This window comes from Vombatus ursinus, unplaced genomic scaffold (assembly GCF_900497805.2).
Source record: "Vombatus ursinus unplaced genomic scaffold, bare-nosed wombat genome assembly UNPS02014830.1, whole genome shotgun sequence".
NCBI lineage: Eukaryota > Metazoa > Chordata > Mammalia > Diprotodontia > Vombatidae > Vombatus > Vombatus ursinus.
The window spans coordinates 35,956,738-35,982,932 of NW_020954608.1; the positions used below are offsets into that span (position 1 = coordinate 35,956,738).

The following is a 26,195-nucleotide window of genomic DNA, read 5'->3' on the forward strand; positions in this document are numbered from 1 at the left end:
ATGCTTAGATTTAGCCAAAGCCCTTCCAAGGTTACATCTGCAGTTTTCAGTTTCAGATCATCAGAGATCTCCACATATTTGCCAGGAAAAAACTGATACCCTTTTTTTTGGCACCCCAGAGTTTAAAAAAGTGGAAAGAGAGATGGACTAATATTTGGAATTGGCAGCAGATGACTTTGGTCTGAAATTATATTTCAAATTAGTTCATATTATTTGAACCCAGGTCAGTACTCTTACATGCCCAGATTAAGAGCATCATTTTGAAGAGAATTTGAATTTGAAAGAGAATTTGAAACCTGTCCTTTGTTCTGAATTAGGATGTCTTTCTCCTAGATAATTATAACTACAAGTCCTATCAGTCAACACTAAATATGTGTTATGTACCTGATGTTGTGTTAGGCATTAATGATATAAAGAAATTCTGTGAGTTTCTGCTTAAGGAAATGTACTGAGTTTACTTTTTCCATTCAATTAAATTTTTAAATTTTTATTTAAAAAATTTTTTAAATTCATTTTGATTCCCTCCCCTGCCCCCCACCTCTTTTCTTTCTAGTACAAGATTTAACATTTTTGTTTCCCATTGGAATTCTCTCAGGTGACCAGTCCAGATGGTCCTTTTGATTTCCACTGTACTGTATTATTGCTTATAGCCATATTGACTGTATTTATGTATACTTCTTGGAGTTATATGTTATTGACTGAATACATGGCTGTCTTGTTGACTTCATTGGTATTGAAGGTTTTATTCTATACTAATTGTCTATATGCTTTTTAATCCTAATTTTTACAGGTATAGAAGAAGTACTCAGGGGTTAAGTTACTTGTCCAAGGTCTTACAGCATGTATCTAAAATGGGTCTTGGACACTGGTCTTCCTAACCCCAAGGTCAATGATCTGTCCAGTATACTATGTTCCCTCTCATCATGTGGTCTACCAACTGTGTATTATTTGTTTGCATCTGCACTATTACTTTGCTGAGTACAATTTTTAATTAAAATTTGAACAAAATGGAAGCTAAATTTTTAGAAATGTGCAAAGAACTTTTAACATTAGGACTAGTTCCTGAGCATAGAAACAAAGATGTTATAAAAATATTGAAAAATATTATAAAGGATTTTGGAAAATATAATCATTAATAGGCATCTTTTCCATATCCCACTTCCTAAGGAAATGTTCAAAGTTACATTGTATGAGTGGGCAGATGTTTGCCATACAACAGGAAACTGACAGTACACCTAGCTAGTGTAATAAGGACTCATACATTTTTAAAATATATATGTATTATTTCTTCCCTCAATTACGTGTTGAGACAATTTTTAAACATTTGTTTTTTTTCTAAGTTTTGAGTTTCAAATTCTATCCCTTCTTCCTTTCTCCTGTCCCCTTTCCCTGAGACTGGTAAGCAATCTCATATTAGTTGTTCTTTACAAGAAGATTTGAATAAAAGAAAAAGAATGAAAGAAAGTGAAAATAGCATGCTTCAGTCTGTATTCAAACAATATCACTTCTTTCTCTGGAGGCAGATAGTATACTTCATCATTAGTCCTTTGAGATTGTCTTGGATCATTGTATTGCTGAGAATAGCTACATCATTCACAGCTCTTCATTGAACAATATTGCTGTTACTATGTACAATGTTCTTCTGGTTCTGTTCGCTTCACTTTGCATCAATTCAAGTAAGTCTTTCCAGGTTTTTCTGAAATCATCCTGCTTCTCATTTCTTGCAGCACAATAACATTCCATTACAATCATACACACAGCTTGTTTAGCCGTTCCCCAATTGATGAGCATGCCTTTGATTTTCAATTCATAGCCACCACAAAAAGAGCTGCTATAAATATTTTTGCACATGTAGGTCCTTTTCCCTTTTTTATGATCTCTTTGGGTTACAGATCTAGTAGTCGTATTGTTGGATCAAGAGTATGTACAGTTTTATAGTCCTTTGGGCATAGTTCCAAATTGTTCTCTAGAATGGTTGGATCAGTTCACAACTCCACCAACAGTGCATCAGTGTCCCAGTTTTCCCACATCCCCTCCAACATCCATCATTTTCCTTTTTTGTCAAATTAGCCAATCTGATAGGGACTCACACTTTTTTTTTTAAATTACCTTTGTATTCTCAGCACTAAGTACAGTGTCTGGCCCATAGTAAGTGCTTAATAAATGCTTGTTGAGTGACTGACTAACACATTGGAATCCTTCCCAGAGGGTGTTCCAGGAGCAAATACAAAATGCCCTGTTTGACATTCAAAGCCCTTTTTAACCTAGCCCCTTCCTACCTTTCCAGCCTTCTTACAACTTACTCCCTAACCTATATGCTTCAATCCAGTGACACTGACCTCCTGGCTGTTCCACAAAAAAAGATGCTCTGTCTCTCAGCTCTGGGAATTCCCTCTGACTTTCCCCCATGCTTAGAACATTCTTCCTCCTCTGCTCTGACTACTGATGTTCCTGGCTTCCTCAAGTCCCAACTCAAATCTCATCTTCTACAGAGAGCTTTCCCCAACCCCTCTTCATTCTAGTGCCTTCTCTCTATTAATTATTTCTTATTTAGCCTGCATATAGATTGCTTTGTGCATACATGTATTAAGGGGTGATGCCTTGTTCTTTATTCACTCTGAGGCCAAGTGTTGTTGTTCAATCATGTCTGATTCTTCACGACCCCGTGGACCATATCACACTAATACTGTCCATGGGGTTTTCTTGGCAAGGGTACTGGAATGGTTTTCCATTTTCCTCTCCAGTAGATTAAGGCAAGTAGAGGTTAAGTGACTTGCCCAGGGTCACACAGCTGGTAAGGGTTTGAGGCCAAATGTGCATTCAGGTCTTCCTGATTCCAGGCCTCTCTAGCTGCGAGGTGGCCTCATGAAAACAGGCCTTGGCGATTGCTTGCCTTGGTGTTTCTTCTTTTCAGATTTAGTTGAAATAGATGAATCTGGAGGCTATGATCTTAAGAGTTTTGAAAGAGCAGGAGAGCAAACCTCTGAGAGCCCAGCAGTCTAAGTTCATACTGAATTTTGTAGGCAGCTCCAAAACATGCCCTGAACACCAAGAAATAACCTTATGGAATGGTCTTCAGGACCTAACCCAGTGCTAACTGAGGCAAGGATTTATCTGGTAGTAATGCTGCCTTTGGATGTGAACTTGGTAGGATCAGCAATGTGTAGAAACTAAGCTAAATTTGAGCCTACGCTTCCCAGAGACTGAAGTGGGAAAGGGAAGAGGAGTTCAGGGGAGGGGTTGTTTTTACTTTTGTTCTTGTTAAAGCTTTGAAGTGAATATCCCTTTGTGATAGCTAAGTGATGTTAAATGGTTAAATGGAATTTAGGTGCTAGTCAGTCACTGGCTCCTAACAATGTATAAGGAGACCAGGGAGAATATCACAACCAATGGGGGTTTGAGTCAATGGCATTAGATAGGGGACAACCCAAATCTTCAGGATACTCCCTGGAATTTTAAGAGGAAGATGTAGCCAGCCTGGCTCTGGGATGATGGCCAGAGAGATACACTGGTATTAAGTATGAAAAGAAATGATAGGATCATTTTTATAATTGCTTTTATTGAGTCATTTTTCAGTTGTGTCCAACTCTTTGTGACCCCATTTGGGGTTTTCATGACAGAACACTAGAGTGGTTTACCATTTCCTTCTCCAGATCATTTTGCAGATGAGGAAAACTGAGGCAAACAGGGTTAAATGACTTGCCCAAGTTCTCACAGCTGGTAAGTGTCTGAGTTCAGACTTGAACTCAGGAAGAAGAGTCTTTTTGAGCTCAGGCCTAATACTCTAGCACCACCTAGCTTCCCAAGCTTTGCAATTGCTAGAAAAAGGCAAACTGAAAGCTGAGCCTGCAAATAGTGACCTGCCTAACAAAGAAAAATCTGATTTCGGGTGGCAACAAAATATCTTCACAAGCGTGGGTCACAGCAGGAAGGCAAAGACCATCACTGTTCAGTGAGCATGAAGTCATTGATATCAACATTTCTTTCTTTCTTTCTTTTTTTTTTTTTTGGTTAGGCAATGGGGTTAAGTGACTTGCCCAGGGTCATACAGCTAATAAGTGTTATGTGTTTGAGGCTGGATTTGAATTCAGGTCCTCCTGAATCCAGGGCCGGTGCTCTATCCACTGCATCACCTAGCTGCCCCGATATCAACATTTCTAAAGAAGTTATTGATATCAACTAGGAGGTGGACTCCTTGGCTGTGCTCTGTCCAGTCCTGGCAAACATCCCTGTATATATAAAGGAATGATAAAGTCTCTATTAAATGCTTTCTATGCTCTCTCTCTCAGCTCTGGGAATTCCCTCTGACTTTCCCCCATGCTTTGGGGGAATAAGCATTGAAGATACAAATAGAAAGCAAGTTAGTCTCTGATCTCATTTCAGGGAGTTTACATTCTAATGGGGAGATAACATTTATGGGAAGTCTCAGCTCTAAGTGAAATGGAAAGCACAGAAAACCAACTTTATTCAAGACATAGCCGCATATAGGAAGTTGCACACTGGGATTTGGTACCTGAACACCTTAATCATCTGTGCATCTTGTGCAAAGACTTAAGGAAGATAGAAGCAAATGGTAGCCATTAACATAGCAGGAGTGTTGGATCCTCAATCTCAGGTATGAATATAGAGAAGTTTGAGTTCAGTGACTCTCCAGTGCATGAAGAATGACGAGACTGATTGAAGGAGAACAAGAAAACAAGAAGAGAGCAAGAAAACAGGCATTTTTTTTTCCTTGCAAGGGTGATATGGGATGTGCCTGAGATGCAATCCACAAAGCCCACCTCCTAACTGTTTTGGATGTTGTCTTGGGAGATTTCCACTATTTCTGATGTTATATCTAAAAAACCATGTGAAAGAACTGCTAGTCAATGTTATCATCACAGAATCTGATCCTTCATATTCATTGCTTATAGTGGTGATATTTTCCCCAAGAATGGGAAAATATAAATGCTTGTAGACTACCAGATTTCAAACAAAAGAAATAGAGTGTACCAGTATACCATACCAAGAAATCCAGTCATCTTAGGCTGTTGGTTAAGCAGCTAGTTTTTAAAAAGTCATTTTCAGTTGTATCCGATGCTTTGTGACCCCATTTGGGTTTTGTTTTTTTTTTTTTTTGACAAAGATACTAGAGTGGTTTGCCATTTCCTTCTCTAGCTCATTTTACAGATAAGAAAACTGAGGCAAACAGGGTTAAGTGACTTGCCCAGGGTTACACAGCTAGTGTCTAAGCAGCCAGAAAACTGAGCAGCAGTTTTCAGTATAATCATCCTAGAATATACTCTCTCTTCATCTGTCTCTACTAAAATTCCTCTCTTCCTTCAGTGCTTAGCTCAGGTGCTACTTCATCAATTCTTCCCTGATCACTCCCCACACTCTCCAACTGAAAGTGATTTCTTCCATCTCAGATTTTCCTAGAGCGATTTATCTGGATCTCTTTCTATTTTACTGATCTGTATTCATGTGGGCCTCCCTAACAGATCATAGGCTGCTTGAAGGCAGGGACTATACCATTTTTTCATCTTTGTATCTTCATTAATTAGACCAGTGCCTTGAACACAGTAGGAACTTAAACAATATTTGTTCAGTAAATGATAAAAAAAAAGATGAATTCCTCTTAAAACTGGATATCATCAAGAACTACTGGTAAGATGATCTTCATAAGGCTAAGTAGACTGGAATAGGGTCAGCAATAGAGGGTTGAATATGGCCCTTTCCTTCTTTAAGAGAGAAGGGCATGGAGATAGGAGAGCCCTAGATACAATCCTAACCTTAGTGAAAGGAGAGGGTTGAAGCAACAGCTGCTGCTTGTCTGTATTTTACCTGTTTAACTTCACAGTTGCAAACACTAAGAAGGGTATGTGTGGGTGGGGGATTAGGGTTGTGGAGCAGGTTTCTCCCAGATCTATATCTACATATGACTATGCTAATCTAACTTTATTAGATTAAAAAATCCTTGAGGACAAGGTGTGTCACTTGTTTTTGTTCCATACAGCACCCACAGTAGTATGCCATTTTCCCTGTCAGGCATTTCTTTCATTTGTTAGCTTAAGATATTTGCAATAAGAATATATTCAAGACACTAAGATGAGTCATTAACTAATAATTTACCACAGTTGACATCTTACAGTTGCTGCTGTTGCTGTATCCTATTTCATGGCTTTTAACAGTAAGTAATGACTACTTGTAAAGAAAAGGAAATATTTGGTATACCATCTTGAAAGGGCAAAATTTTCCCTAACTGGGCAGAGATGTCACTAGCAGTTTGCAAATATTCTTATTGTAACATCATTGGCCATTATTATTAATCACACCCTGAATTCCAAATATCTTGCCTGGGCTATCCACACTACTAAATCTTCCATTGTTTAGAGAACCGGTGGTTTTATTAAGGACAATTAAGGAAGAATTTTGGCAGTGTCTACTGGATTAGGGGTTGATTCTTCTAATACTCTGCATTCTAGGATTGGGTGCCAGTTGCTGAAGGGAAAAGAAAGGACTGGATCCCAGGGTAAAATGGCAATTGCCCATTTTGGGAGGGAAAGAAGGGAAGGCATGTTATATTGGGTTCAGGGATAGTGGAGAGGGGGGAATAGGCAGACGGGGTGGAAATAGGGTGGCCAAGCTGTTTACCAGCAGATGAAGAGGCAGTGGGATGTAGTGAAAAGAGCATTTCATCTGTCTTCAGAACAGCTCTGATTTGAATATCAACTTCAACACTTATGGGCAAATCATTCCATTTCTCTGAGTCTCAGTTTACCTTATCTGTAAAATGGGGATTATAATACTTGTCCTACATACTTTATAAGGTTATTGTGGGGAAGGTGAAACTACTATATAAATGTGAGCTCCCCTCCCTTTTTCCTTTTTCTTTTTGGATCCAGATGTGGACTTTCATTGGTGTAAGGAATTCCAGGTGAGGAACTGGTAGAGCTTCCAATTAGCAACTCTTCTGTAGTTTGTAGTTTTAGAAAGTTGTCTTGGAGAACTGAGAAGTTAAGTGGTTTTCGATGGAGAAACCATTTAACTGCTGACAGTGGTGGTAGAAATCTAGAAAGAAAGGAAGGAAGGAAGGGAGAGAGGGAGAAAGGGAGGGACAGAGAAAGAAAGAAAAAGAAAGACAGAGAAGAAGGAAGAAAGGAAGGAAGGAAAGAAGGAAGTAAGGAAGGATCTGATTAAGGATGGAAGGAAGTACTTGGCAGATATATGGAAAGAGGGACCCTACAAACTTGATTGCAGAAAAATTCTCCAGTTCACTTCTCAGTACATCTGTTTTGTCCAAGTGACTCAACCAACTCCAGTGACTTCTTATTGTTTCTAAGATAAAATGTAAACTCTGTTTAGCTTTTTAAGACTCAGATGATGAGTCCCCAATCTATCTTTCCAGCTTTACTGAACATCACTTTCCTCTGCCTTAGAGTTCTTTTCTTTTAAAAAGCAGCTCGAACACTGTCTTCCACATGAAGCCTTTCCTGATCCCTGCCACCCTCCTCTCCCCTAGGTGCTAGTATGCTTCTTTCTAAACTACCTTGTATCTCACTACTTAGCATATAATTGTATTTATTCTCTTGATATTTACACAGTATGTACTTATTATGCACTTGTTTTCCCCATTAGAATATAAATTCCTAGAGTGTAGGAATTGTTTCATTCTTGTATCTCCAGTGCATACCACAGTACCAGCAAGCACGTTAGGCTCTCTGTAAATACTGGTTGATTAGAACACCGAGGGGGCTAGATGGACTGGAAGAGGTGAAGGTGATATCTGGTTGGGATGAGAACTGGGTCGTTCCCAAAAAATGAAACAAAGGGAAAAAGGCGACTTTGGATGAAAGTGAGGAGGAAAGGGGAAGCCACAAATGTCCTTTGTGGGCAAAGATAAGGTAGAGGCAGGTAAGAGGACACAATTGGCTCTATATTATCTAGGATCTTTTGGACTGTGCAGTTGCAGGGAGAGATAGTCATACCCCTTAGAAGTTTTGCACTCTCCCTTTGCAGATAAGGATTGAAGACTTGCCCAAAGCCATACAGATACTAAGTGTCCCAGCCGGGACTCGGACTCATGTTCTCGACTTCAAAACCCTCTTTCCACTGCATCACACGGTGTTAGGGTATAAGGAGCTTCCTTCTTGGCTGTGTGAATGTGTATGAGTGTGTGTATCTGGGGAGGGGTGATGGACGGGGTGTCCGGGTGCCAAACTTAAACCGTTTTCGGTTCCAGTGAGTGTCCCTTCGGGTTGTCCCTGGCCTGACTTGAAGTCGTCTCTGACTCAGGAGAGAGGCTGGATCTGGCCAGGCGGAGGGGAAAGGGGAGGGCGGGGGCCGGAGCTGGGGTCGGGGTGGGGGGTCGGAGGAGCTTTTCCCACCCGGTTGGCTCTCGGGCCGCCTCTTCTCCAGCTGGGAGGCAGAGGCAGAAGGACAGGGAGGAGCCAGAGCCCCAGCCGCAGCTGCCGCTGCCGCTATTGCTGCTGCTACTTTCTCCAATCTCACAGCCTCGGGCAGTCCCCACGGATCTGTCCTCTCCACTCCAGGATCTTTAGTTGTCTCCCTCGCTTCCGACATGCTTCTGCTCTTGGGGCTCTGCTTGGGGCTCCCGCTCTGCGTAGGGCAGCAGGACCCCCTGGCGCTGGCCGAAGAGCTGGAAGAGGCTCTAAGGTGGGACGACCAAGTAAGTCTGATGTCTTTGGCCGGGGGCGGGGGTGGGGGACAGTGGAGTGGGGAGCAGGGCCGGTTAATTTTCTCATAGTCAGGACAGTGTATTCCTTAGTCTGTTTGACTTGCCTGACTTTCTCACCATCTACATCCCTACTGCTCATCTCAGAAAGACCCCTGGGGTCTCCTCTTGTGAGTTTGCTGTCTCTGATATCAGGTATCCAGGTATTTTTGCTTGGATTGCTCTTAACATTTTTCAGTCTCGCTTTCAATCGAGAATCCTTCTCCCTCCTCCTCACTTTCCATTTCAGTAGGGAAGTCCAAGTTCAGCAGGTTTGTTGGCCCCACTCACCTGCTAGGGTTGCTGCAGCTTTTTAACCCCAAATTTGGATTTTGGAGCAACAGAAGTCCCTCTTCATATTCTAGGACATTTGGGATGTGGCTTTTTATTTGATCCATGGAGGGCAGGCTCGTCTGAATCCTCCCTTGCAGGGTTCTGGGAAATGTCTTCAATCTACAAACTGGGGTAGTCTTAATTTTCCCATCTGAAAAGTGGGGAAAACACAGTACTGTGGAAAGCTTTGGTTATCTTGAACTATACCAGAGATAGTGACAAGAGCCTTGGAATTGGTGGCAAAAGGCAAGTTGGAGACCTAGGTTTGAGTTCAGATTCTGTTATCTAGTGTGATTTGAGCAGGTTGAGTTTCCTCAGCCTTTCAAGTGAGGAGGTTAGAATAGACGATTTCTAAAGTCCTTTACAGCTTTAGCAGTGCATAACTTGGAATAATGAGCATTTAGTCCCAGTGCTTCTTAGGAGCAATATTTAAGGGATACAATATAGACTTAATACTTAACAGATGCCTTTTGGGTTGTTCTTAAAATAATTTTTGTTGGTATCTTTTATTTTACAACACCCATGTTTCCCAATGTACCTCTCCCTCTTCCTCTCCCAGAGAGCCATCACTTATAATAAAGAATTTAAAAAGAGGAACCACAACCACAACAACCCTTCAGTCAAACTCATCAGCACACCTAAGAAGTTTTATAGCATAAACAGTGTTCAGTATACGTTGTCCCCAACCTCTGCAAAGAAGCTGGGGCTATTTTCTCATATCTTTGGGGCCAAGCTTGGATATTATGATTTCAAAGCATTCAGTTTCTATTGCTTGGTGTTATTTTTTCCATATACATTGTAGTCATTGTATCTATTTTTTCCCCTGGTTCTGCTTATTTTACTTTGCATTGGTTCATATAAATCATTCCTTTCTTCTCTGTATTCTTCCTATTCATCGTATCTTATAGTAATATAAGTCATATAATCCCCTCCCTCCCTGGAGGGAGAGAGACAGAGGGAATTAGCATTTATATTGTGACATACTATGTGTCTGCCACTGTCCTAAACACTTTTTACAAATATTATCTTATTTGATCCTCACAATAAGCCTGCCAGGTAGGTGCTATTATCCATTCCATTTTACAGTTGAGAAAACTGAGGCAAACAGAGGTTAAGTGACAGAGCCATACAACTAGTAAACATTTGAGGCCAGATTTGAATTCAGGAATTCCTGACTACAGGTCCAGTGCTCTATCCATTATATCACCAATTGCTTCCAGTTACATTTATCTACCACAGTTTGTTTATCCATTCCTTGGCAAATGAATATCTACTTTGTTTTCAGTTCTTTGCTCCTACAAAAAGTTCTGTTATAAATATTTTCATGTATATGAGGCAATTCTTTTCTCCACAAACTTCATTGGGAGTGATATGCCTAGAAGTAGAAATTCTGGGTCAAAGGGTATGGACATTTTAATCACTTTCATTGCATAATTGTTTTCCAGAATGGTTGGACCAGTGCATAGCTCTGTCAACAATGCACTAGTGTGCCTGTCTTTTTATAAACCCTCCAACATTGACTATTCTAGTCTTTTGTTAAACACGATATTTTACCATCTCCCTTGATATCTTCATTTCTATTTTTCTGTGAAAAGGAAGCCTTCACAGAGTATTAGTGGCTGCCAGCAAAGTGAAAATAATTTTTTGCAATTATAAAATTTTCAATAATGAGTGAAATGAAGGTTGTGAAAACTCTTTGAAAAGTATAAAGCAGTATGTGAATATAAATGTAAAATGTTAAATACTTATGGATATTAGGTGTCATCAACAGTTATATTTGGGGAAAAATACATAGGTATCTGTTTCTTTTCCTAGAATTCCATAGTAGATACTGAAGAAAAAACCCATGGGGGCATCATGATGGGTGTTTCAATGTTGCTTTTGCTCAATGGATGTCCTAATCTTTGAAGGATGAATAATGTTACATGTAATTCCTAGGGATATAAAGAGAGAGAGAGGGAGAGAGAGAGGTATAAATGGGAAAGGTAAAATGGAAATGGAGGACCCCTGATAATCATAGGACTCCCTAAAGAGTTCAGTGTAGTAGCGTACATCTAGCCTGGGTGTGGGGATGTTGAGAAATCCAGAATGATAAATTAGTGCAGGCTTCGTTTCTTTGCCCAATATTCTCAAGGCTTTGGAACCTAACACATGGTACTTTTCATTCTTAATGAAAATTTCATTCTCCAAAATGCTCTGCTGTGTTGTTATTGTGCTGCTGAGTTCCATCAATTCCTCTTGTAGAGATCCTCAGCAGGAAGTTCAGAAATATTTTTGCATCAGAGGGGTGGCATGGCATAGCTTGTGTGTGGGGCCCTAAAGTGGAAAAACTGGGCTCTCTCTCCAATTCTATCACTCACTTGCTATTTGACAGTAGGCAAATTACATTGTCCTTTTGTATTTGTTTTCCCCAAGGCACAAAAGTGAGCAGTAATTTTCTATGGGCAAATAATGATGTATCCTTCTTATCTCCCAGGAAAAGATCTGAAATTCTAACTTAAAATGCACCTTCCTCTCCCAATGAAAATAGTTAAATGCTGAACAACCTGTAGGAATATTATGCCAGCTGAAGGAAAAATTTTGCATGGTTGATGTGTAATTACTCAAATTGGAATATGTCCAGACTACTGTGGCTGTATTATTCCTTGACACAGATGATAGATGACAACTCCAGTGGGCCAGTAATCTCTAGCCCTTGGTTAGGTTTCAAATTTGAAACAACTCTATTTGGGAACTCCTACCATATTGGGTCATGAACTCTCTCAGGAGGAATGCTAACCACTAGGTTATTGCATATTCATACAATTATAGAATCTCAGGGTTAAGAGGAGCATCAGAGATCATTCAATCCAACCCATACATGGACAGGAATACCCCATCCAACCCCTACCCTCATACAGTTTCCCTCTATAGGACCACACCCAAATTGTTGGGGTGATGAGTCACTCTTTTTTTCTCCCTCCTTCCTTCCTTCTTTCCTTCCTTCCTTCCTTCCTTCTTTCCTTCCTTTCTTTCTCTCTCTCTCTTTCTTTCTTTATTCTTTTCTTCCTTCCTTCCTTCCTTTTTGACAACAGTCCTTCACCACATAGTCACTAAGTGCTTACTGAGAAGCACTGTGATGGGTCCTAGGGATACAACGAAACAGTCCCTACCTTTAAGGAGTTTACATTTCCTCGTGTCCTTGCATGGCCTTCACATGTTCTTAGATTCTGCCTAATTCTACTATATTTCTTGAGCTGGGAATAGACAAATCTCTCTTTTTCTTTGAGTTCTTAAGGGAAAAAAAACCCAAATTTTTACAATCTCTTCTATTCCACTCCTTACCTTTCTCCCTTCTATTTCCCCATTCTCTTCATTTTTGCTTCTCCTCCTTCTCCCTTCCCTTTCACTCTCCATCTCCTCTCTTTTCTCCTTTCCTCTTTTCAAAGCTGCCCAGGAAGGGTCCAACAACTTAGGCAAACCTGACTATAATGACCTGAGGCAAGTCTAAATGAAGAATTATTGAGAAGATTGTTGGGAAGCTGCTGTGGCTCTCAGAGCTCATTCAGTCCATTTACTTCTCACCTTTTTCTGATCTGAACCCTTTCTGTCTTTATGCCAGAGGGGAATGGGCTTTTCCTGAACCACTACATAAAGAAAGTTAGGTCTTCAGGGAGGAACAGAGGTCCTTCTCTCCTTCCTTCCTATGTTCTTCAGCTTGGGATATTCACTGTCTCCCACTCCACTCTGTTGGTCCTAGGGTTAATCAGAGGAGAAATACATCACTCTAACTGAGGTTTTAAGGTGTTTCATTGTACCTGTTAACTGCCTGTAATTGGAAACGTTCTGAAGAAGAGAGAAGACTCTGCAGGGCCTGGATGCTATTACTGCTCTTGCTCTGATCCATGGGAGGTGAAAACTCGGTCATTCATCTTCCTGCCTTCACTGTTGCTTCTGCTCTCATAGAGACTGAGGCTTCATTGGCAGTAGGCACACAGCTGATTGGAAAAACTCCTGCATTTGTAGTCATTGTCATAGACTTTTAGAACTTTTAGGGACCTTGAAGACCATCTAGTCTAAATTCTTTATTTTAAAGATGAGGAAATCAAGATCTTTCCCACTTAGTTTTCCTTATTTTTTCCCTTTCTCCTCTGCATAATCAACTCCAGTCCCCTGTCTATTATTTAATCAACAAGCATTTATTAAATACCTACTAAGGGCTAGGTACAGTGTTAGGTGATGGAGATACAAAGACAAAATGGAATCATCCCTATCCTCAAAGGACTTAAATTCTATCAGGGAAGGCAACATATAAATACATACATACACACATATGTAACTAGTATAACACACACAAGAGTAATGAGTAATTTGAGGAGAATCACCAGCAGCTAAGCAGGATTAGTAAAGCAGGATATGGTGTTTGGGATGAGCTTTTAATGAAAGTTAGGATTCTAAGAGGTGGTGGTGAGGAATGAATACATTTAAGTTATGTGGGAAAGTCTGTGAAGAAGAATCAAGGGGCAGCGAGGTGGCACAGTGGGTAGAGCACTGGCCCTAGAGTCAGGAGGAACTGAGTTCAAATCCGGCCTCAGACCAAACACTTGAACCTTACTAGCTGTGTGACCTTGGGCAAGTAACTTACCCCCAATTGCCTTAAAAAAAGGAAGAATCAAGAGGGGGGATAGTATTTTGTGTGTGATGGGCAACAGGAAAGCTAGTTGGGCTATACTAAAGAATTTGAATGGCATTAATATATAATAAGGCTGGGAAGGTAGGTTGGAGATAATCTGGGAAGGGTTTGAAATGTCAGTTGTTTCAGTCATTTGTGACCCCATGGACCATAGCATGCCAGGCCCTTCAATCTTCCATTATCTCTCAAGGTCTGTCCAAGCTCACATTCATTGTTTCCATGACACTGTCTATCCATTTCATCCTCTGCTGTCCCCTTTTCCTCTTGTCTTCAATCTTTCTCCCAACACCAGGGTCTTTCCTAGTGAGTCCTGTCTTCTCATCATGTGGCCAAAGTATTTAAATTTCAGCTTCAGTATTTGACCTTCCAGTGAATAGCCTGAGTTAATTTCTTTAAGTATTAACTGATTTAATCTCTGCTGTCCAAGGGACTCTCAAAAGTCTTCTCCAGCACCATAACTTAATAATGTTGATTCTGTGTTACTCACCTTTCCTTATAGTCCAACTCTCACAGCCTTACCCTGCTAGATAAACTAGATCAACCATAGCTTCGACTATATAGACCTCTGTCAACAAGGTGACATCTCTGCTTTTTAGTATGCTGTGCAGATTTGCCATAGCTTTCCTTCCAAGTCACAAGTGTCTTTTAATTTTTTTTTTGGTGAGGCAAGTGGGGTGAAGTGACTTGCCCAGAGTCACACAGCTAAGTGAGTGTTATGTGTCTGAGGCCAGATTTGAACTTAGGTCCTCCTGACTCCAGGGCCAGTGCTCCATCCACTGTGCCACCTAGCTGCCCCATTAATTTCATGGCTGCAGTCATCATCTACAGTGGTCTTTAAGCCCAAGAATATAAAATCTGACATTGCCTCCATCTTTTCCTCCTCTATTTGCCAGAAGGATTTGCATTTGATATTGGAGGTGATATGGGGCCACTGGAGTTTGTTGAACCAGGGAATGACGTGGACACTTAAGAATGTTTAAGAAAATTAAGAATACCACTGTGGCAGCTATGTGGAGAATGTGTGTGTGAGTGTGTGTGTGTGTGAACTGGAGGCAGGGAGACCAATTAGGAGGCTATTGCAATAGTACAGGAAAAAGATGATGATGGCCTGACCTAGGGTGGTGTCTGTATGAGTGAGGCAAAGGGAATCAGTTTGAAAAATGTGGAGGTTGAGTTGAGAAGACTTGGCAAGCGAGGGAATGTATGGGCTGAGGGACAGTGGAGGGGGGAGGCTGAGGATGTCTCCTTTAAGCCAAGCTGAGTGAGCTTTCTTTCCTCTTCCTTTGTACTTTGTTGTCATTTAACACATCATTTTTGGCCTTGTAAAGGAACCTTTCTTTTGCTGATCCCCCATCCTAAGACATATTCATAGCTATTATGGATTCATTTGCAGGTCCTATCAGGGTGATTTATCCCTATTGCTTTATTAATCCTATACATCTGATCAAACACAATGTTCTCTTTTCCACTGTACTCTAAAAGTATAAAACTGTAGAATGTTTGTCTTAGAGATAATAAGACCTGTATTCAAATTCTGCCTCTGACACATAATTGACTATGTGATCCTGGGTCAGTCCCTTAACTTTTCAGTGTTCTAGGAAACTCTCTAGACTATGAATTGCAGAGACAGTGACCACTTGTATTGGTAGAGGGAGTTTCCTAACGAGGGAGAGCTCTATATCAATGAAATCACTGGTCAAGTCCCTACCCTTATCTTTTCCATTAAGCTTCAAACTGTCAAATCATGTCATGCCTCATTTTCTTGTCTGGACTAAACTCAGTCCCTGTCAGCTTGTTGGGAGGACTGATGAACGCAAGCAACAGGAAAGTACTCACGAAGGGATCCAGGGACGCTTTTTCTAGGATCTGTCATTTTGTTGGTATGGGTGCACCTTCCCTTCTGCCAATCCAGTGGAAAGGACATGACTACAACTGGCTTGGTGATGAGCCTCTCAAACCTAGTTTGGCTGGTCTTTAGATAACAGATGGACTGTGTGTCATAGATGCCCATCTCTAGCCCCATCCTAGATGCCCAGCCGGCTTGTTAGGAACTGTTAGAACTTGTGCTTCACTGACACAGCTTTCGAAAATCCGGGATTACCTCCATAATTCAATGATACACTAGAGTAGGGATTTATTGGAGGAGCTTGACATCCCATATCATACCTCTGGATCTTTGCATTGCCCTGACTTCTCATCTCTGGTTCTTAGACTCTTTTCCTTTCCTAAGGGCCAGTTCAAGGGCCACTTTCTATGGGGCTTTCTCCATCTTGCATTTATTTTTTGCTGTGTATACATTTTAGCCTTCAATAGAAGGAGAGTTTAGGGCAGTGAGGTGGTGCAGTGGATAGAGGGCCGGGTCTGGAGTCAGTAAGACTCATCTGGCCTCAGACGCTTTCCAGATGTGTGACTGTGAGCAAGTCACTTAATCTTGTTTGTCTCAGTTTCTTCTTCTGTAAAATGAGCTGGAGGAGGAAATGGCAAACCACTCCAGTATCTTTGACGAGAAAAACCCAAATGGGGTCACAAAGAGTTGGACAACACTGAAACAACTCAACAACCACAAAAGGAGAGCTCTTTGTGGGCCAGAAGTATATTTTACTTTTGTCTTTGTGTATTCCTAGCATCTATCACTGGGCCTTGTAAATAGCACTTCTTGAATACTTGTTGAATTTGTGAAATTGAATATTTAACTAGCAAAAATGAGATTGCCACTACTTCCACACCTGGTTCCAAGGGGCAACAAGAATCTTTGTATGAAGACTACAAAAAATGTCAACCAGAACTTTACTTTTTCAAGCAAATTTTGATTCTGTTCATTTTAAGTTTGGCCTGAAGTATAGCCATAATGATCCCCCAGAGAGACCTAGATAGTCATCTCAGAAGCAAAAAGCCCACTTCTCTTGTTTTCTATGAAGTCTGTTTACCAGAAAAATATACAAAAATTTACAAAGGAGAGACTTCAAAGAAAATATTTTAGATCAATCAAGCTCCATGTGATTCCCATGGGGGGCTGGGCCCTCTTGGTGAACCATGGAGTGATTTGAAGTGATTCCTGGCCTTTCCACGATTTCAAGGTAGAAAAACCTTAGAGTTAAAAAAGACGAAGATATTCAAGTAGAACTGGGTGAGTACCTGTTCCTTTGGCCTCGTGCAGGTGTTTGAAGAATTCTTCACTGTTCCTACCCCATTCTGAGGGTTAAAAATTACCATGCTCTTTGAAGTTCTCACCTCAGCCTAAATACCATGTCCCTTCCCTCTCTTTGTCATAACTTGGGCTCCCTTAAACTGAGATAGCTCATAGTGACTTACGTAGCACTCTCTAATCACTATGTAACTATGGACCTATAGTTGGCAAAAAGTGCTGGACTTGGAGTCAGGGAGACCTGAGTTTGAATTCTGCCTCAGACACTTAACTAGCTGTATGATTCTAGGAAAGTCACTTAATCTCTCTAAACCTCAGTTTTCCCATTTATTAAATGGGGATAACAATAACGCCTTCCTCATAGAATTGTCATGAAGATCAAACAAAATAACACGGGCAATCTGGCTGGTAAACCTAAACCACTGTATACATGTTAGTTGTTATTATTATTATTATTGCAAAAATGTTTTATCAGCAAGCTGACAGTCACAGAGCCCCAGAGTTTCAGAAGGGGTCTCCGAGGCTTTGTAGTCCTACTCATTCTTGAACAAGAATTTTTTCTACAACATACCAGACAAAGGGTCATCCGGCCATCGCTTGAAGACCTCCTGACGGGGAACTCCAAAGACAGCCTAGTCCACATGGGAATAGCTCCAATGGTCAGGAAGTTTTCCCTCACATCAGGCTGCTCTGCAACTTTTATCCAGTATGTCCAGCAGTAACCCTGATGGGATTGCTCAATATCCGGTAGCAACTGAAATAGGATGCTGATGGTGTTGCTTGTGGCTAGTGTTTCTATATCACGTCAAGCTTTTACAGCATTTTGCAGGTATCATCTCATATTATCCTCACAACAGCCCTTAGAGGTAGGTGCTATTATTCTTTCCATTTTATAGATGAGGGAACTGAGATAAACAGAAGTCAAGTGACTTGCCCAGAGTCACCCAGCTAATATGTGTCTGAGGCTGAATTTGAACTCTTCCTTGACTCCAGGCCCAAGGATCTGGCCACTGCACAACCAGTATTAGCTCACAGTTATGTAGAGCTTTAAGGTGTACAAAGCACGTTCTTCAAAATACACCCAATTTTAAAATCTCTTTTAAGTGTGGTCTTCCCCCTTCATCAAGGGTCTTCGGGCAGCTAGGTGGTGCAGTGGATAGAGCACTGGCCCTGGATTCAGGAGGGCCTGGGTTCAAATCTGGTCTCAGACACATGACACTTACTAGCTGTGTGACCCTGGGCAAATCACTTAACCCTATTGCCTAGCCAAAAGGAAAAAAAATTTAAGGGTCTTTTTTTTTTTAAATGCTAGGAATATCCAGTATGAATCTCCTTTATTTTCCTCGGGGAGAGACTCCCTTCCTTATGCTCATCATTGTTAATATTATATTATGAGATTTTTACCATTGATTGCTATTATTAGTACTTAATGAAAAGAAAAAAAGAGGACTCAATTCTCTTAGGGCCTCCCCTGGAATGAAGCACTCAAAATTGCCTGGCACTAGGAAGGGAGAAATGTTTATAGTTAGATTGTGAACTCCCTGAGGGCAGGGATTATCTTTCTTGTTCCTTTTATTTCCATTCTGGCACTCAGCACAGTGCCTGGCACATAGGAAGCCCTTAATAATTGCTTGTTGACTTCACCTGTGAGATAGGTAGCCTAGGTACCTCTGAGAAAACTGAGGCTCAGAATGTTTAAGTGACTTTCTTAAGAAAATTCCTTGCTTCCTCCAACACACTTTGGGTGAATACTCAACATATCAAGTCAATAAGATCATCATAAAAGTCTATCTGTGTCTCTAGTGAAGGTATTTCCTGATATTTTGAATTAAATTGAATATTGATCACCAGTCCATCAAATTAATTTTAGACAACTTAATTCTATGTCAGTTGTTAACAGTCAGAGTAGTGTTAATTTCAAGGCAACAAAGAAATGAAATAATTTTCATCTTCTCTCTTGTATGTTGCCTTACTAGCTAAGCATTCATCTGGGTCTAAGCATTTTGTCACAGCTTTAGATAACAGCTCATTTAATTTCTGACTATTAATATGGTGCCCCTCCAGCACCCTAGGGGTATAAAAAAGTATTCTGAATTTGAAAGATTTTTTTTTTTAGAAAAAGATCAAACTAACCCATAAATAAAAAGCATCTAATGAGTCATTCATGATCATATTTCATTAATCATTTTTTTTTTAGCAGGTTGTATATCGAGTCCCAAGACAGGTCAGGCTACAACAGAGGCTGGTACGTATATTCATTTGGCATCTGAAAAGCAGATTTCCTTCACTGTACTAATTCTTTTGAACTAGCCATTGCCTTTGATTAAAGCTCCCTGAAAACTTATAAAGAAGCAGATGAATTAGTGCCAGAGTTTGATAGTATTAAGCTTTGAAAGCTATTGTTGTTTTATAAGACTTTTAAAAAATAGATGTGAGCTTTCTCTTTTGGCAAAGGAACAGATCATGTCAGTAGGAAAGCAAGGACAAAGTACTTTAAAAATAATCTACTACATAGAGTTTCAAAGGCCCTCTTGCAAAAATATAACCAAACATGAAACTTTTTTTTTCTTTTAACATTTCTCTTCAATCCCTCCCGGGAGTTTAAAAACAACAAAATCTTCTTAGTGAAGCAAACAAACAGAACATCCACAGATGTAGGCTAAAGCTTCATGAGATGAAAGTTGGGCAGGAATTTGAGTGTATTTTGGAGGTTAACAGATTGGGAACTTGGGATAACCTCCAACAATTCTAATAACTTGTTTTGGAGTCATGTCTTACTGACTACTGTGTACTCAATGATAAATCATTTCAAAACACTGACACCAATCTCTAGGGTCTTTCCTTTTTTTTAAATGCTAGGAATGTCCAGTATGAGTCCCTTTTCTTCCCTCGGGGAAAGACTTCCTTCCCTATGATTGTCATTGTTAACTTTGTATTATGAGATTTTTATCATTAATTGTTATTAGTAGTATTTATGAAAATAAAAAAAGAAGACATGATTCTCTTAGGGCCTCCCTTGGAATGAGGCAGTCAAAGCTGCCTGGTACCAGGAAGAGAGAGATGTTTGTAGTTAGAGTTCCATCTGCATCCTTTGGGTCTGACCATCCTTGGTGCTTATCTGATGCTAACCTGCTTTCCCTTAAACTCTTAATCTATTATTATTAAAGGCCAAGGACTTAACATTTTCTTAGGTCCTTCATCGTGCCCAGCACAGTGTTGGGTGCCTAGACTGCAAGTATCCACTATTCCATGAGTGTCCTCCACTGTTCCTAATCCCTGTTAGGCTTTAGTCACTAGTCTTCATAAACCAGAGGTAGTGGCATATTCTTATAACCTCTGCTGTTCAGGAGGCTGAGGCTGCGGGTCATTTAAGTTTGGGAATTCTGAGCTGCAGTGGAGTTAATGCTTTGTCTGACAAAGAATGGCATCAATATGGGGAGCCCCTAGGATTGGAGGGCTATCATGTTGTCTATGGAGGGGTGAATGAGCTCAGGTTGGAAAAGCAGAGCAGGCCAAAGTATTGAGATTTGGCCTGTGAGTGATGACTTCACTTCCAGCCAGGGTGAGTTAGGGAGACCCGGTCTCAAAAAATCAACAAGCAAACAAATCCCTCTCCAGTAGTCTTCTAAATTGCACTGGCTAAAGACTTCCATCATCTGGTGATTAATCTTTGGATGGTTGGATATTAATGAATATTTTTAATGGAACCATTAATTAAGTTAATAATTTAATTAATTTAAGTTAAAAATTTAATTCTTTAAAAAATTTAGTGATGCAATTTTGACAGAATGGACATTTCCCAATAAATACCTAAACACCACCCTCCCTCCCCTCAAAGAATACATTTCCGGAAAACAGAAAGGGCAGAGGTGCTCTTTAACTTTTTGTGGTATTGAATTCAAATTGACCGCTATATTTGATGAGAGTTTTATTGCCTTTTTTTATGTTTATTTACATACTACATTGCAGTAGTCATTAAACATTGGCTTCTTTTGGCTCTGCTTTCTTCCCATTGCCTTATTTGCAAGTCTTCCCATGTTTCTCTGAATTCTTCATACTTGTCATTCCTTACAGTGCAGTAACAGTCCATTACGTTCAGATTTGCTAACCAGACCCCAGTCATTGGGAATTCTTCAATTGTTTTGTTTCCAATGTTTTGTTATTGCAAAATACTATTGCTATGAGCATTTTTGCACATGAGCCTTTTCTTTCTGTCAGCAACCTCCTTGTCCTTAACCCTTCTTCTCATATTAACAATGTTACAAGTTATAGGAGTAGTCTCAAGGCCACGATTCTTTTATTAAGGGAATTTGTTTTGTGAAGTTTGGATTTAGTCAAAGGGCTACACTTGAGGACCTTGAGGGCCACATGTGGCCTTGAGGCAGCAGATTCCCCATCCTTTAAGCCCAATTCCAGCCAATGTTGGTTGTCTTCTGCAGGAGAATATTTAGGGTGAGCCATGACTCTGTGTGTGTGTGTGCACGTGTGCATATGTGTATATGTATATACATACATATATATGTGTACGTATATGAATGAATGAATATGTACTTGGAGTATGTGTATATATAAAAATAAATAAACATATTCAGAGTATATGCAAATATGTATATATAAATGTATATTTAAAATATATACATACATGTATACATTTATATTCACACTTAACATATTTAGATTATATATGTACATATTATACAAACACACACACATATACACATATGTATGTAGACCTATGATTTCATTGGTATAGGGAGCTCCCAGATTAGGGAACTAATTCCCTCCACCTACACAGGTTTGTACCTACTCTGTCAATTTTGGTTTTGGAGATTGCCTATGGCAGTGAGAGGTTAAGTGACTTACTCAAGTTCATACAGTCAGGATCTGTCAGAGGCAGGAATTGAACTCATGTTCCTGGCTCCAAGGTAAACTCTCTATCTGTTGTATCACTACACGCTGCAATATATTTTGCTGATGTTGTTCAGTCGTTTTTCAGTTGTGTTCAACTCTTTATGATCCCATTTGGGGATTTCTTGGTAGAAATACTGGAGTGGTTTGCTACTTCTTTCTCCAGCTCTTTTTACAGATGAAGAAACTGAGGCAAATGGGCTAAGTGATTTGCCAAGGGTCACACAGCTAGTAAGTGTCTGAGACCAGATTTGAACTTATGAAGATGAGTCCTCTTGACTCCAGGTCTGGCACTCTATCCACTGCATCACTTAGCTGCCCACTGCCATATACAGAGTGTCCCAAAAGACTTAGTGCAGATTCAAACCTAGCAATGTTTGTATAATATTCTATAATATATAATATAATAAACTAATTAATAAGCTTACATCCGCACTGAGGCTTTTGGTACATTCTATATGTATATATAATGTATATCTGTAGCTATATTTAGTCTATATCATCTATATCTATAAAGCATGATCAATATTTCTATTCTTAACTTCATGGAAATGAAGGCATTTTTCCCTGCGTAAGATGTATGTGTACAAAAAAATATTCTTTTACATGTAAAGATACTGGGCACAGATGTGAAATTATTTCTTTAGAGTCGAACACTAGGGTTAGTGACAGTACTACGAACAAAATTCAGTTTTTTCTCTCCATGTGTCAGGCATGTCTTCCCTAGGTTTATGTTTAATGTAAAATAAACAATATTGTGGTTTCATTATTATTATAACCTTAAGACACTTAGGACTAATGTTCAATTATGTGTCTTTAGATTAGATCAGAGTAAATCCATAAAATGTTTATTTGAGACTGACACTGAGAGGTATTATGGCCTAGTTGATAAAGAGTTGGCCTCAGAGCAGGACGACCTGACTTTAGGTCTTGCCTGGGTGGTCCATGCTGACTGTATGACCTTCGTCAAGTCAGTTAACTACTCAGTGGCTAGGCAGCTATCTGGTCTATAAGCTTCAGAGCTCACCTGAGCTGAATTAAAAGATCATAGATTTTAGAACTGAAAGGGACCTTAGAGTTCAATGATTCCATTCTCTTCCCTTTCCCCGGAACTTTGCCATCCCCAACTCAACAACAAGTCAATAAACATTCTTTAAAACAACTATATGCCAGGCTCTTTTCTAAGTACTGGAGATTGAACAAAGACAAAAACAAACAAACAAAAAACCATAAGCTCTCACAGTCTAATGAGGGAAACAACATATGAACATTTGTGTACATACAGGATAAAGGTAGGATAAATTGGAGATATTAATAGAGGGAATGTACTAGCATTAAGAGGCATGGGGAAAGCCTTGTTGGGATTTTAGGTAGAATCTGAAGGAAGCCAGGAAAGCCAGGAGCCAGAGATGACAGGGGAGGGAGTTCCAGGCATGGGGGAAAGCCAGCTTTTGGCATCTGGAGTTGGAGTATCTTGTTTGAAGAATAGCAATGAAGCTAGTATCATTGGAGTGCTTTGAGGAGAGTACGAAGTAAGAAGACTGGAAAGGTAGGAAGGGGCCAGATTATATAGGGCTTTAAACTCCAAACAGAGGATTTGATGTTTGATCCTGGAGATAGTAAGGATCCACCCTTCATTTTATAGATGAAGAAACTGAGGCCTAGAGAAATGAAGTGACTTTCCCAGGGTCACACAGTTTGTATCTAAGGTGGGATTAACATCTAAGTCTTCCTGCCTCTTCCAGGGAACTTCCCATATTAATGCAATCACAAATCAAGGTCCTACCTTATTCCTATCCAATTTGAGAAAAAAAGTCAGCTAGACCTGGGCATAGAGGAATGCCTTGGGGGTAATTCAGGTCATCTTCTTATAACTTGATTTTAAATAACTCACTTGAGTCATGTTGAGATTTTCGTTCCATGAATTCCCAAGGTCAGACTACTTTTCAATTTGTTTTAGCTTTCATGGGAAATAATAAAGGAAAAATTATTTTGTGTCACAGGAAGAACTTCCTCCACCCTAATTTTCCATTTTAATTTCCAAATTAAAAAAAATAATGAGAGTATGGAAAGGGTATTGTACCATTAAGGAATACTCATTTTGAGATGATTGAGGCAACTGTTTTATATCTCCTCCATTCCCATATACTTGTGAAGTGTGTCATTTAGACTTGACATTCAAGGACCTCCGTGATCTTGTGTCTCTTTACCTACCTAACCTGTCCCTTAATATAAGACTCCATTCTAGTCTGACTCACTCTGTCACAGGATTATGTGCTGGTTATTCCTAACTCCATTCTTTGCTTGTATGTCCCCCCCCCCCCTTTTTATAATGTTCTTCCTTTCCTTCTAAACTGATTCTATCCACATTCTACTTCTTCTGCAAAATTACTTTTTGCACACTGCTGTTCTCGTTGATATCTAGAGAAGCCCTATCATGTAGTGGGAAAAGTACAGTATTTGGAGTCAGAAGGCCTGGGTTCTAATTCTAATGCTTACCTAATGCCCATGTGAACTTAGACAAATCTCTTTGCCTCTCTTCATATGTAAAATGAAGTAGATGAGATAGCTTATAAAATACCTTCCTGAGATATGAATCCTTTTCTCTAAACTCTGATAATAGTCAGAGTAAGTACCACACAGTATAGCATTAATTTATAGATGTTTGTTTAGTTTCTCCAATTGGATTATAATTCATTCAGGGAAGAAACCATGTGTCATTTTCCCCACGTCCTCTATCATCTCAACATATGCTTGGGCATATGAGATGGAAGAAAAGTGTTAACTATCCTGGAAGGTAGGGGCGAGGAAGGGCAAGGTTCCAGAAAAATGTCCCAATATCAAGAGTAACTGGTAAACCATCCTGACCTAAAATACCACTCCTTTGCCTGGCATTTGAAGACCTTCACAGCCTGTTACCAACATAACTTCTAGTCCTATGTTATTCTCCTCCTTACATTTTATGCTCAAAGCAAATTTGTTTACTTTCCTTCCATAAACATACTCCGTGCTCTCTCAACTCCACCCTTTACTTATGCTATTTCATAGGCCAGCAACAATGTCTTTCACTCACCTTATCTATTGATTTCCATATAGCCATGAAAACAACATTTCATACGTCCCATCTTTCATGAAGTCTTTCCTGACTCTTCTGGTTGGTTTCTCCTCAGGCTTCACATAGCTCTTAATTCTATAGCCCTTTAGTGCATTCTTTTGATCATATGGTAGGATGTAGTGATCTGCGTGGGTAACATACTTCTATTAGAATCAAATAAGCTCAATGAAGGCAAGGACTATAATTTATTCAAACTTTGTATTTCCCTGCATTTAGCACATTGTTCTACATACAAGCACTTAACAAATGTGTGCTGAATGAATGAACCAGTGCCTTACTGTGGGCAAGGTTGTAAACTTTCTGTAGACTGAGTTCTTAAACTTTTTAGTAGAATTATTTTTTCACGTACCAAACTCCTCAGCACTGCCAAATGATTCAGCTCACATGATTGTATCAGTGGAAATTAAATTTAAAAAAATAAACATTAAAGAAGAGGAATCAACCATCTGTTTTGCCACTGTACCTTAAGAACCATGGAGCCTTTCCATTCAATCCTTAGTTGAAACTTTCTGTAGGTGTTGTCTCACTCATTGGAGTATGGACTCCTTGGCAGCAGGAACTTCATGACTTTTTTTTTTTTTTTTTACAATTAATCAATTAATTTTTAGCTTTGAGTTCTAAATTTTCTCCTCCACCCTCCCCAAGAAGGTGTGCAATCTGATATAGGCTCTTTGTATACATTCATATTAAACCTATTTTCACATTAGTCATGTTATAAAGAAGAATTAGAACCAATGGTAGGAACGATGAGAAAGAAGAAACTAAGCAAAACAAAAAAAGAGAGAGTAAATAGTATGCTTCGATCTGCATTCAGACTCCATAGTTCTTTTTCTGGATGTGGATAGCATTTTCCATCATGAGTCTTTTGGAGTTTCCTTAGATCCTTGCACTGCTGAGAAGAGCTAAGTCTATCAAAATTAGTCACTGCATAGTGTTGCTATTATTGTGTACAATGTTCTCCTGGTTCTGGTCGTTTCACTCAGCACTAGTTCATGTAAGTCTTTCTAGGTTTTTCTGAAGTCTGCCTGCTCATCATTTCTTACAGCACAACAGTATTCTATTACATTCATATACCACAACTTGTTTAGTTATTCCCCAATTAATGGGCATCCTCTCAATTTCCAATTCTTGGCCACCACAAAAAGAGCTGCTATAAATATTTTTGTACATGTGGGTCCTTTTCCCATTTGTATGATCTCTTTGGGATACAGATTCAGAAGTGGTATTGCTGAGTCAAAGGGTATATGCACAGTTTTATAGGTCTTTGGGCAAAGTTCCAAATTGTTCTCCAGAATTATTGGATCAGTTC

The 26,195-nt window shown here is 39.7% G+C and overlaps 1 protein-coding gene across 3 annotated transcripts in view; it reads left to right on the forward strand.

The window, feature by feature from the left end:
- The first annotated feature begins 8,427 nt into the window (after nt 1-8,427).
- ITIH5 (inter-alpha-trypsin inhibitor heavy chain family member 5) overlaps nt 8,428-26,195 on the forward strand; it is a 91,497-nt gene continuing 73,729 nt past the window's right edge. For 2 of the 3 annotated variants that reach the window (XM_027838618.1, XM_027838617.1), the window contains exons 1-2: nt 8,428-8,668; nt 19,061-19,108. In XM_027838618.1, the coding sequence (XP_027694419.1) occupies nt 8,561-8,668; nt 19,061-19,108 (156 nt within the window). In that variant the 5' untranslated portion in view covers nt 8,428-8,560. The remainder of the gene's footprint in view (nt 8,669-19,060; nt 19,109-26,195) is intronic. The other variant, XM_027838619.1, reaches the window with a different exon arrangement.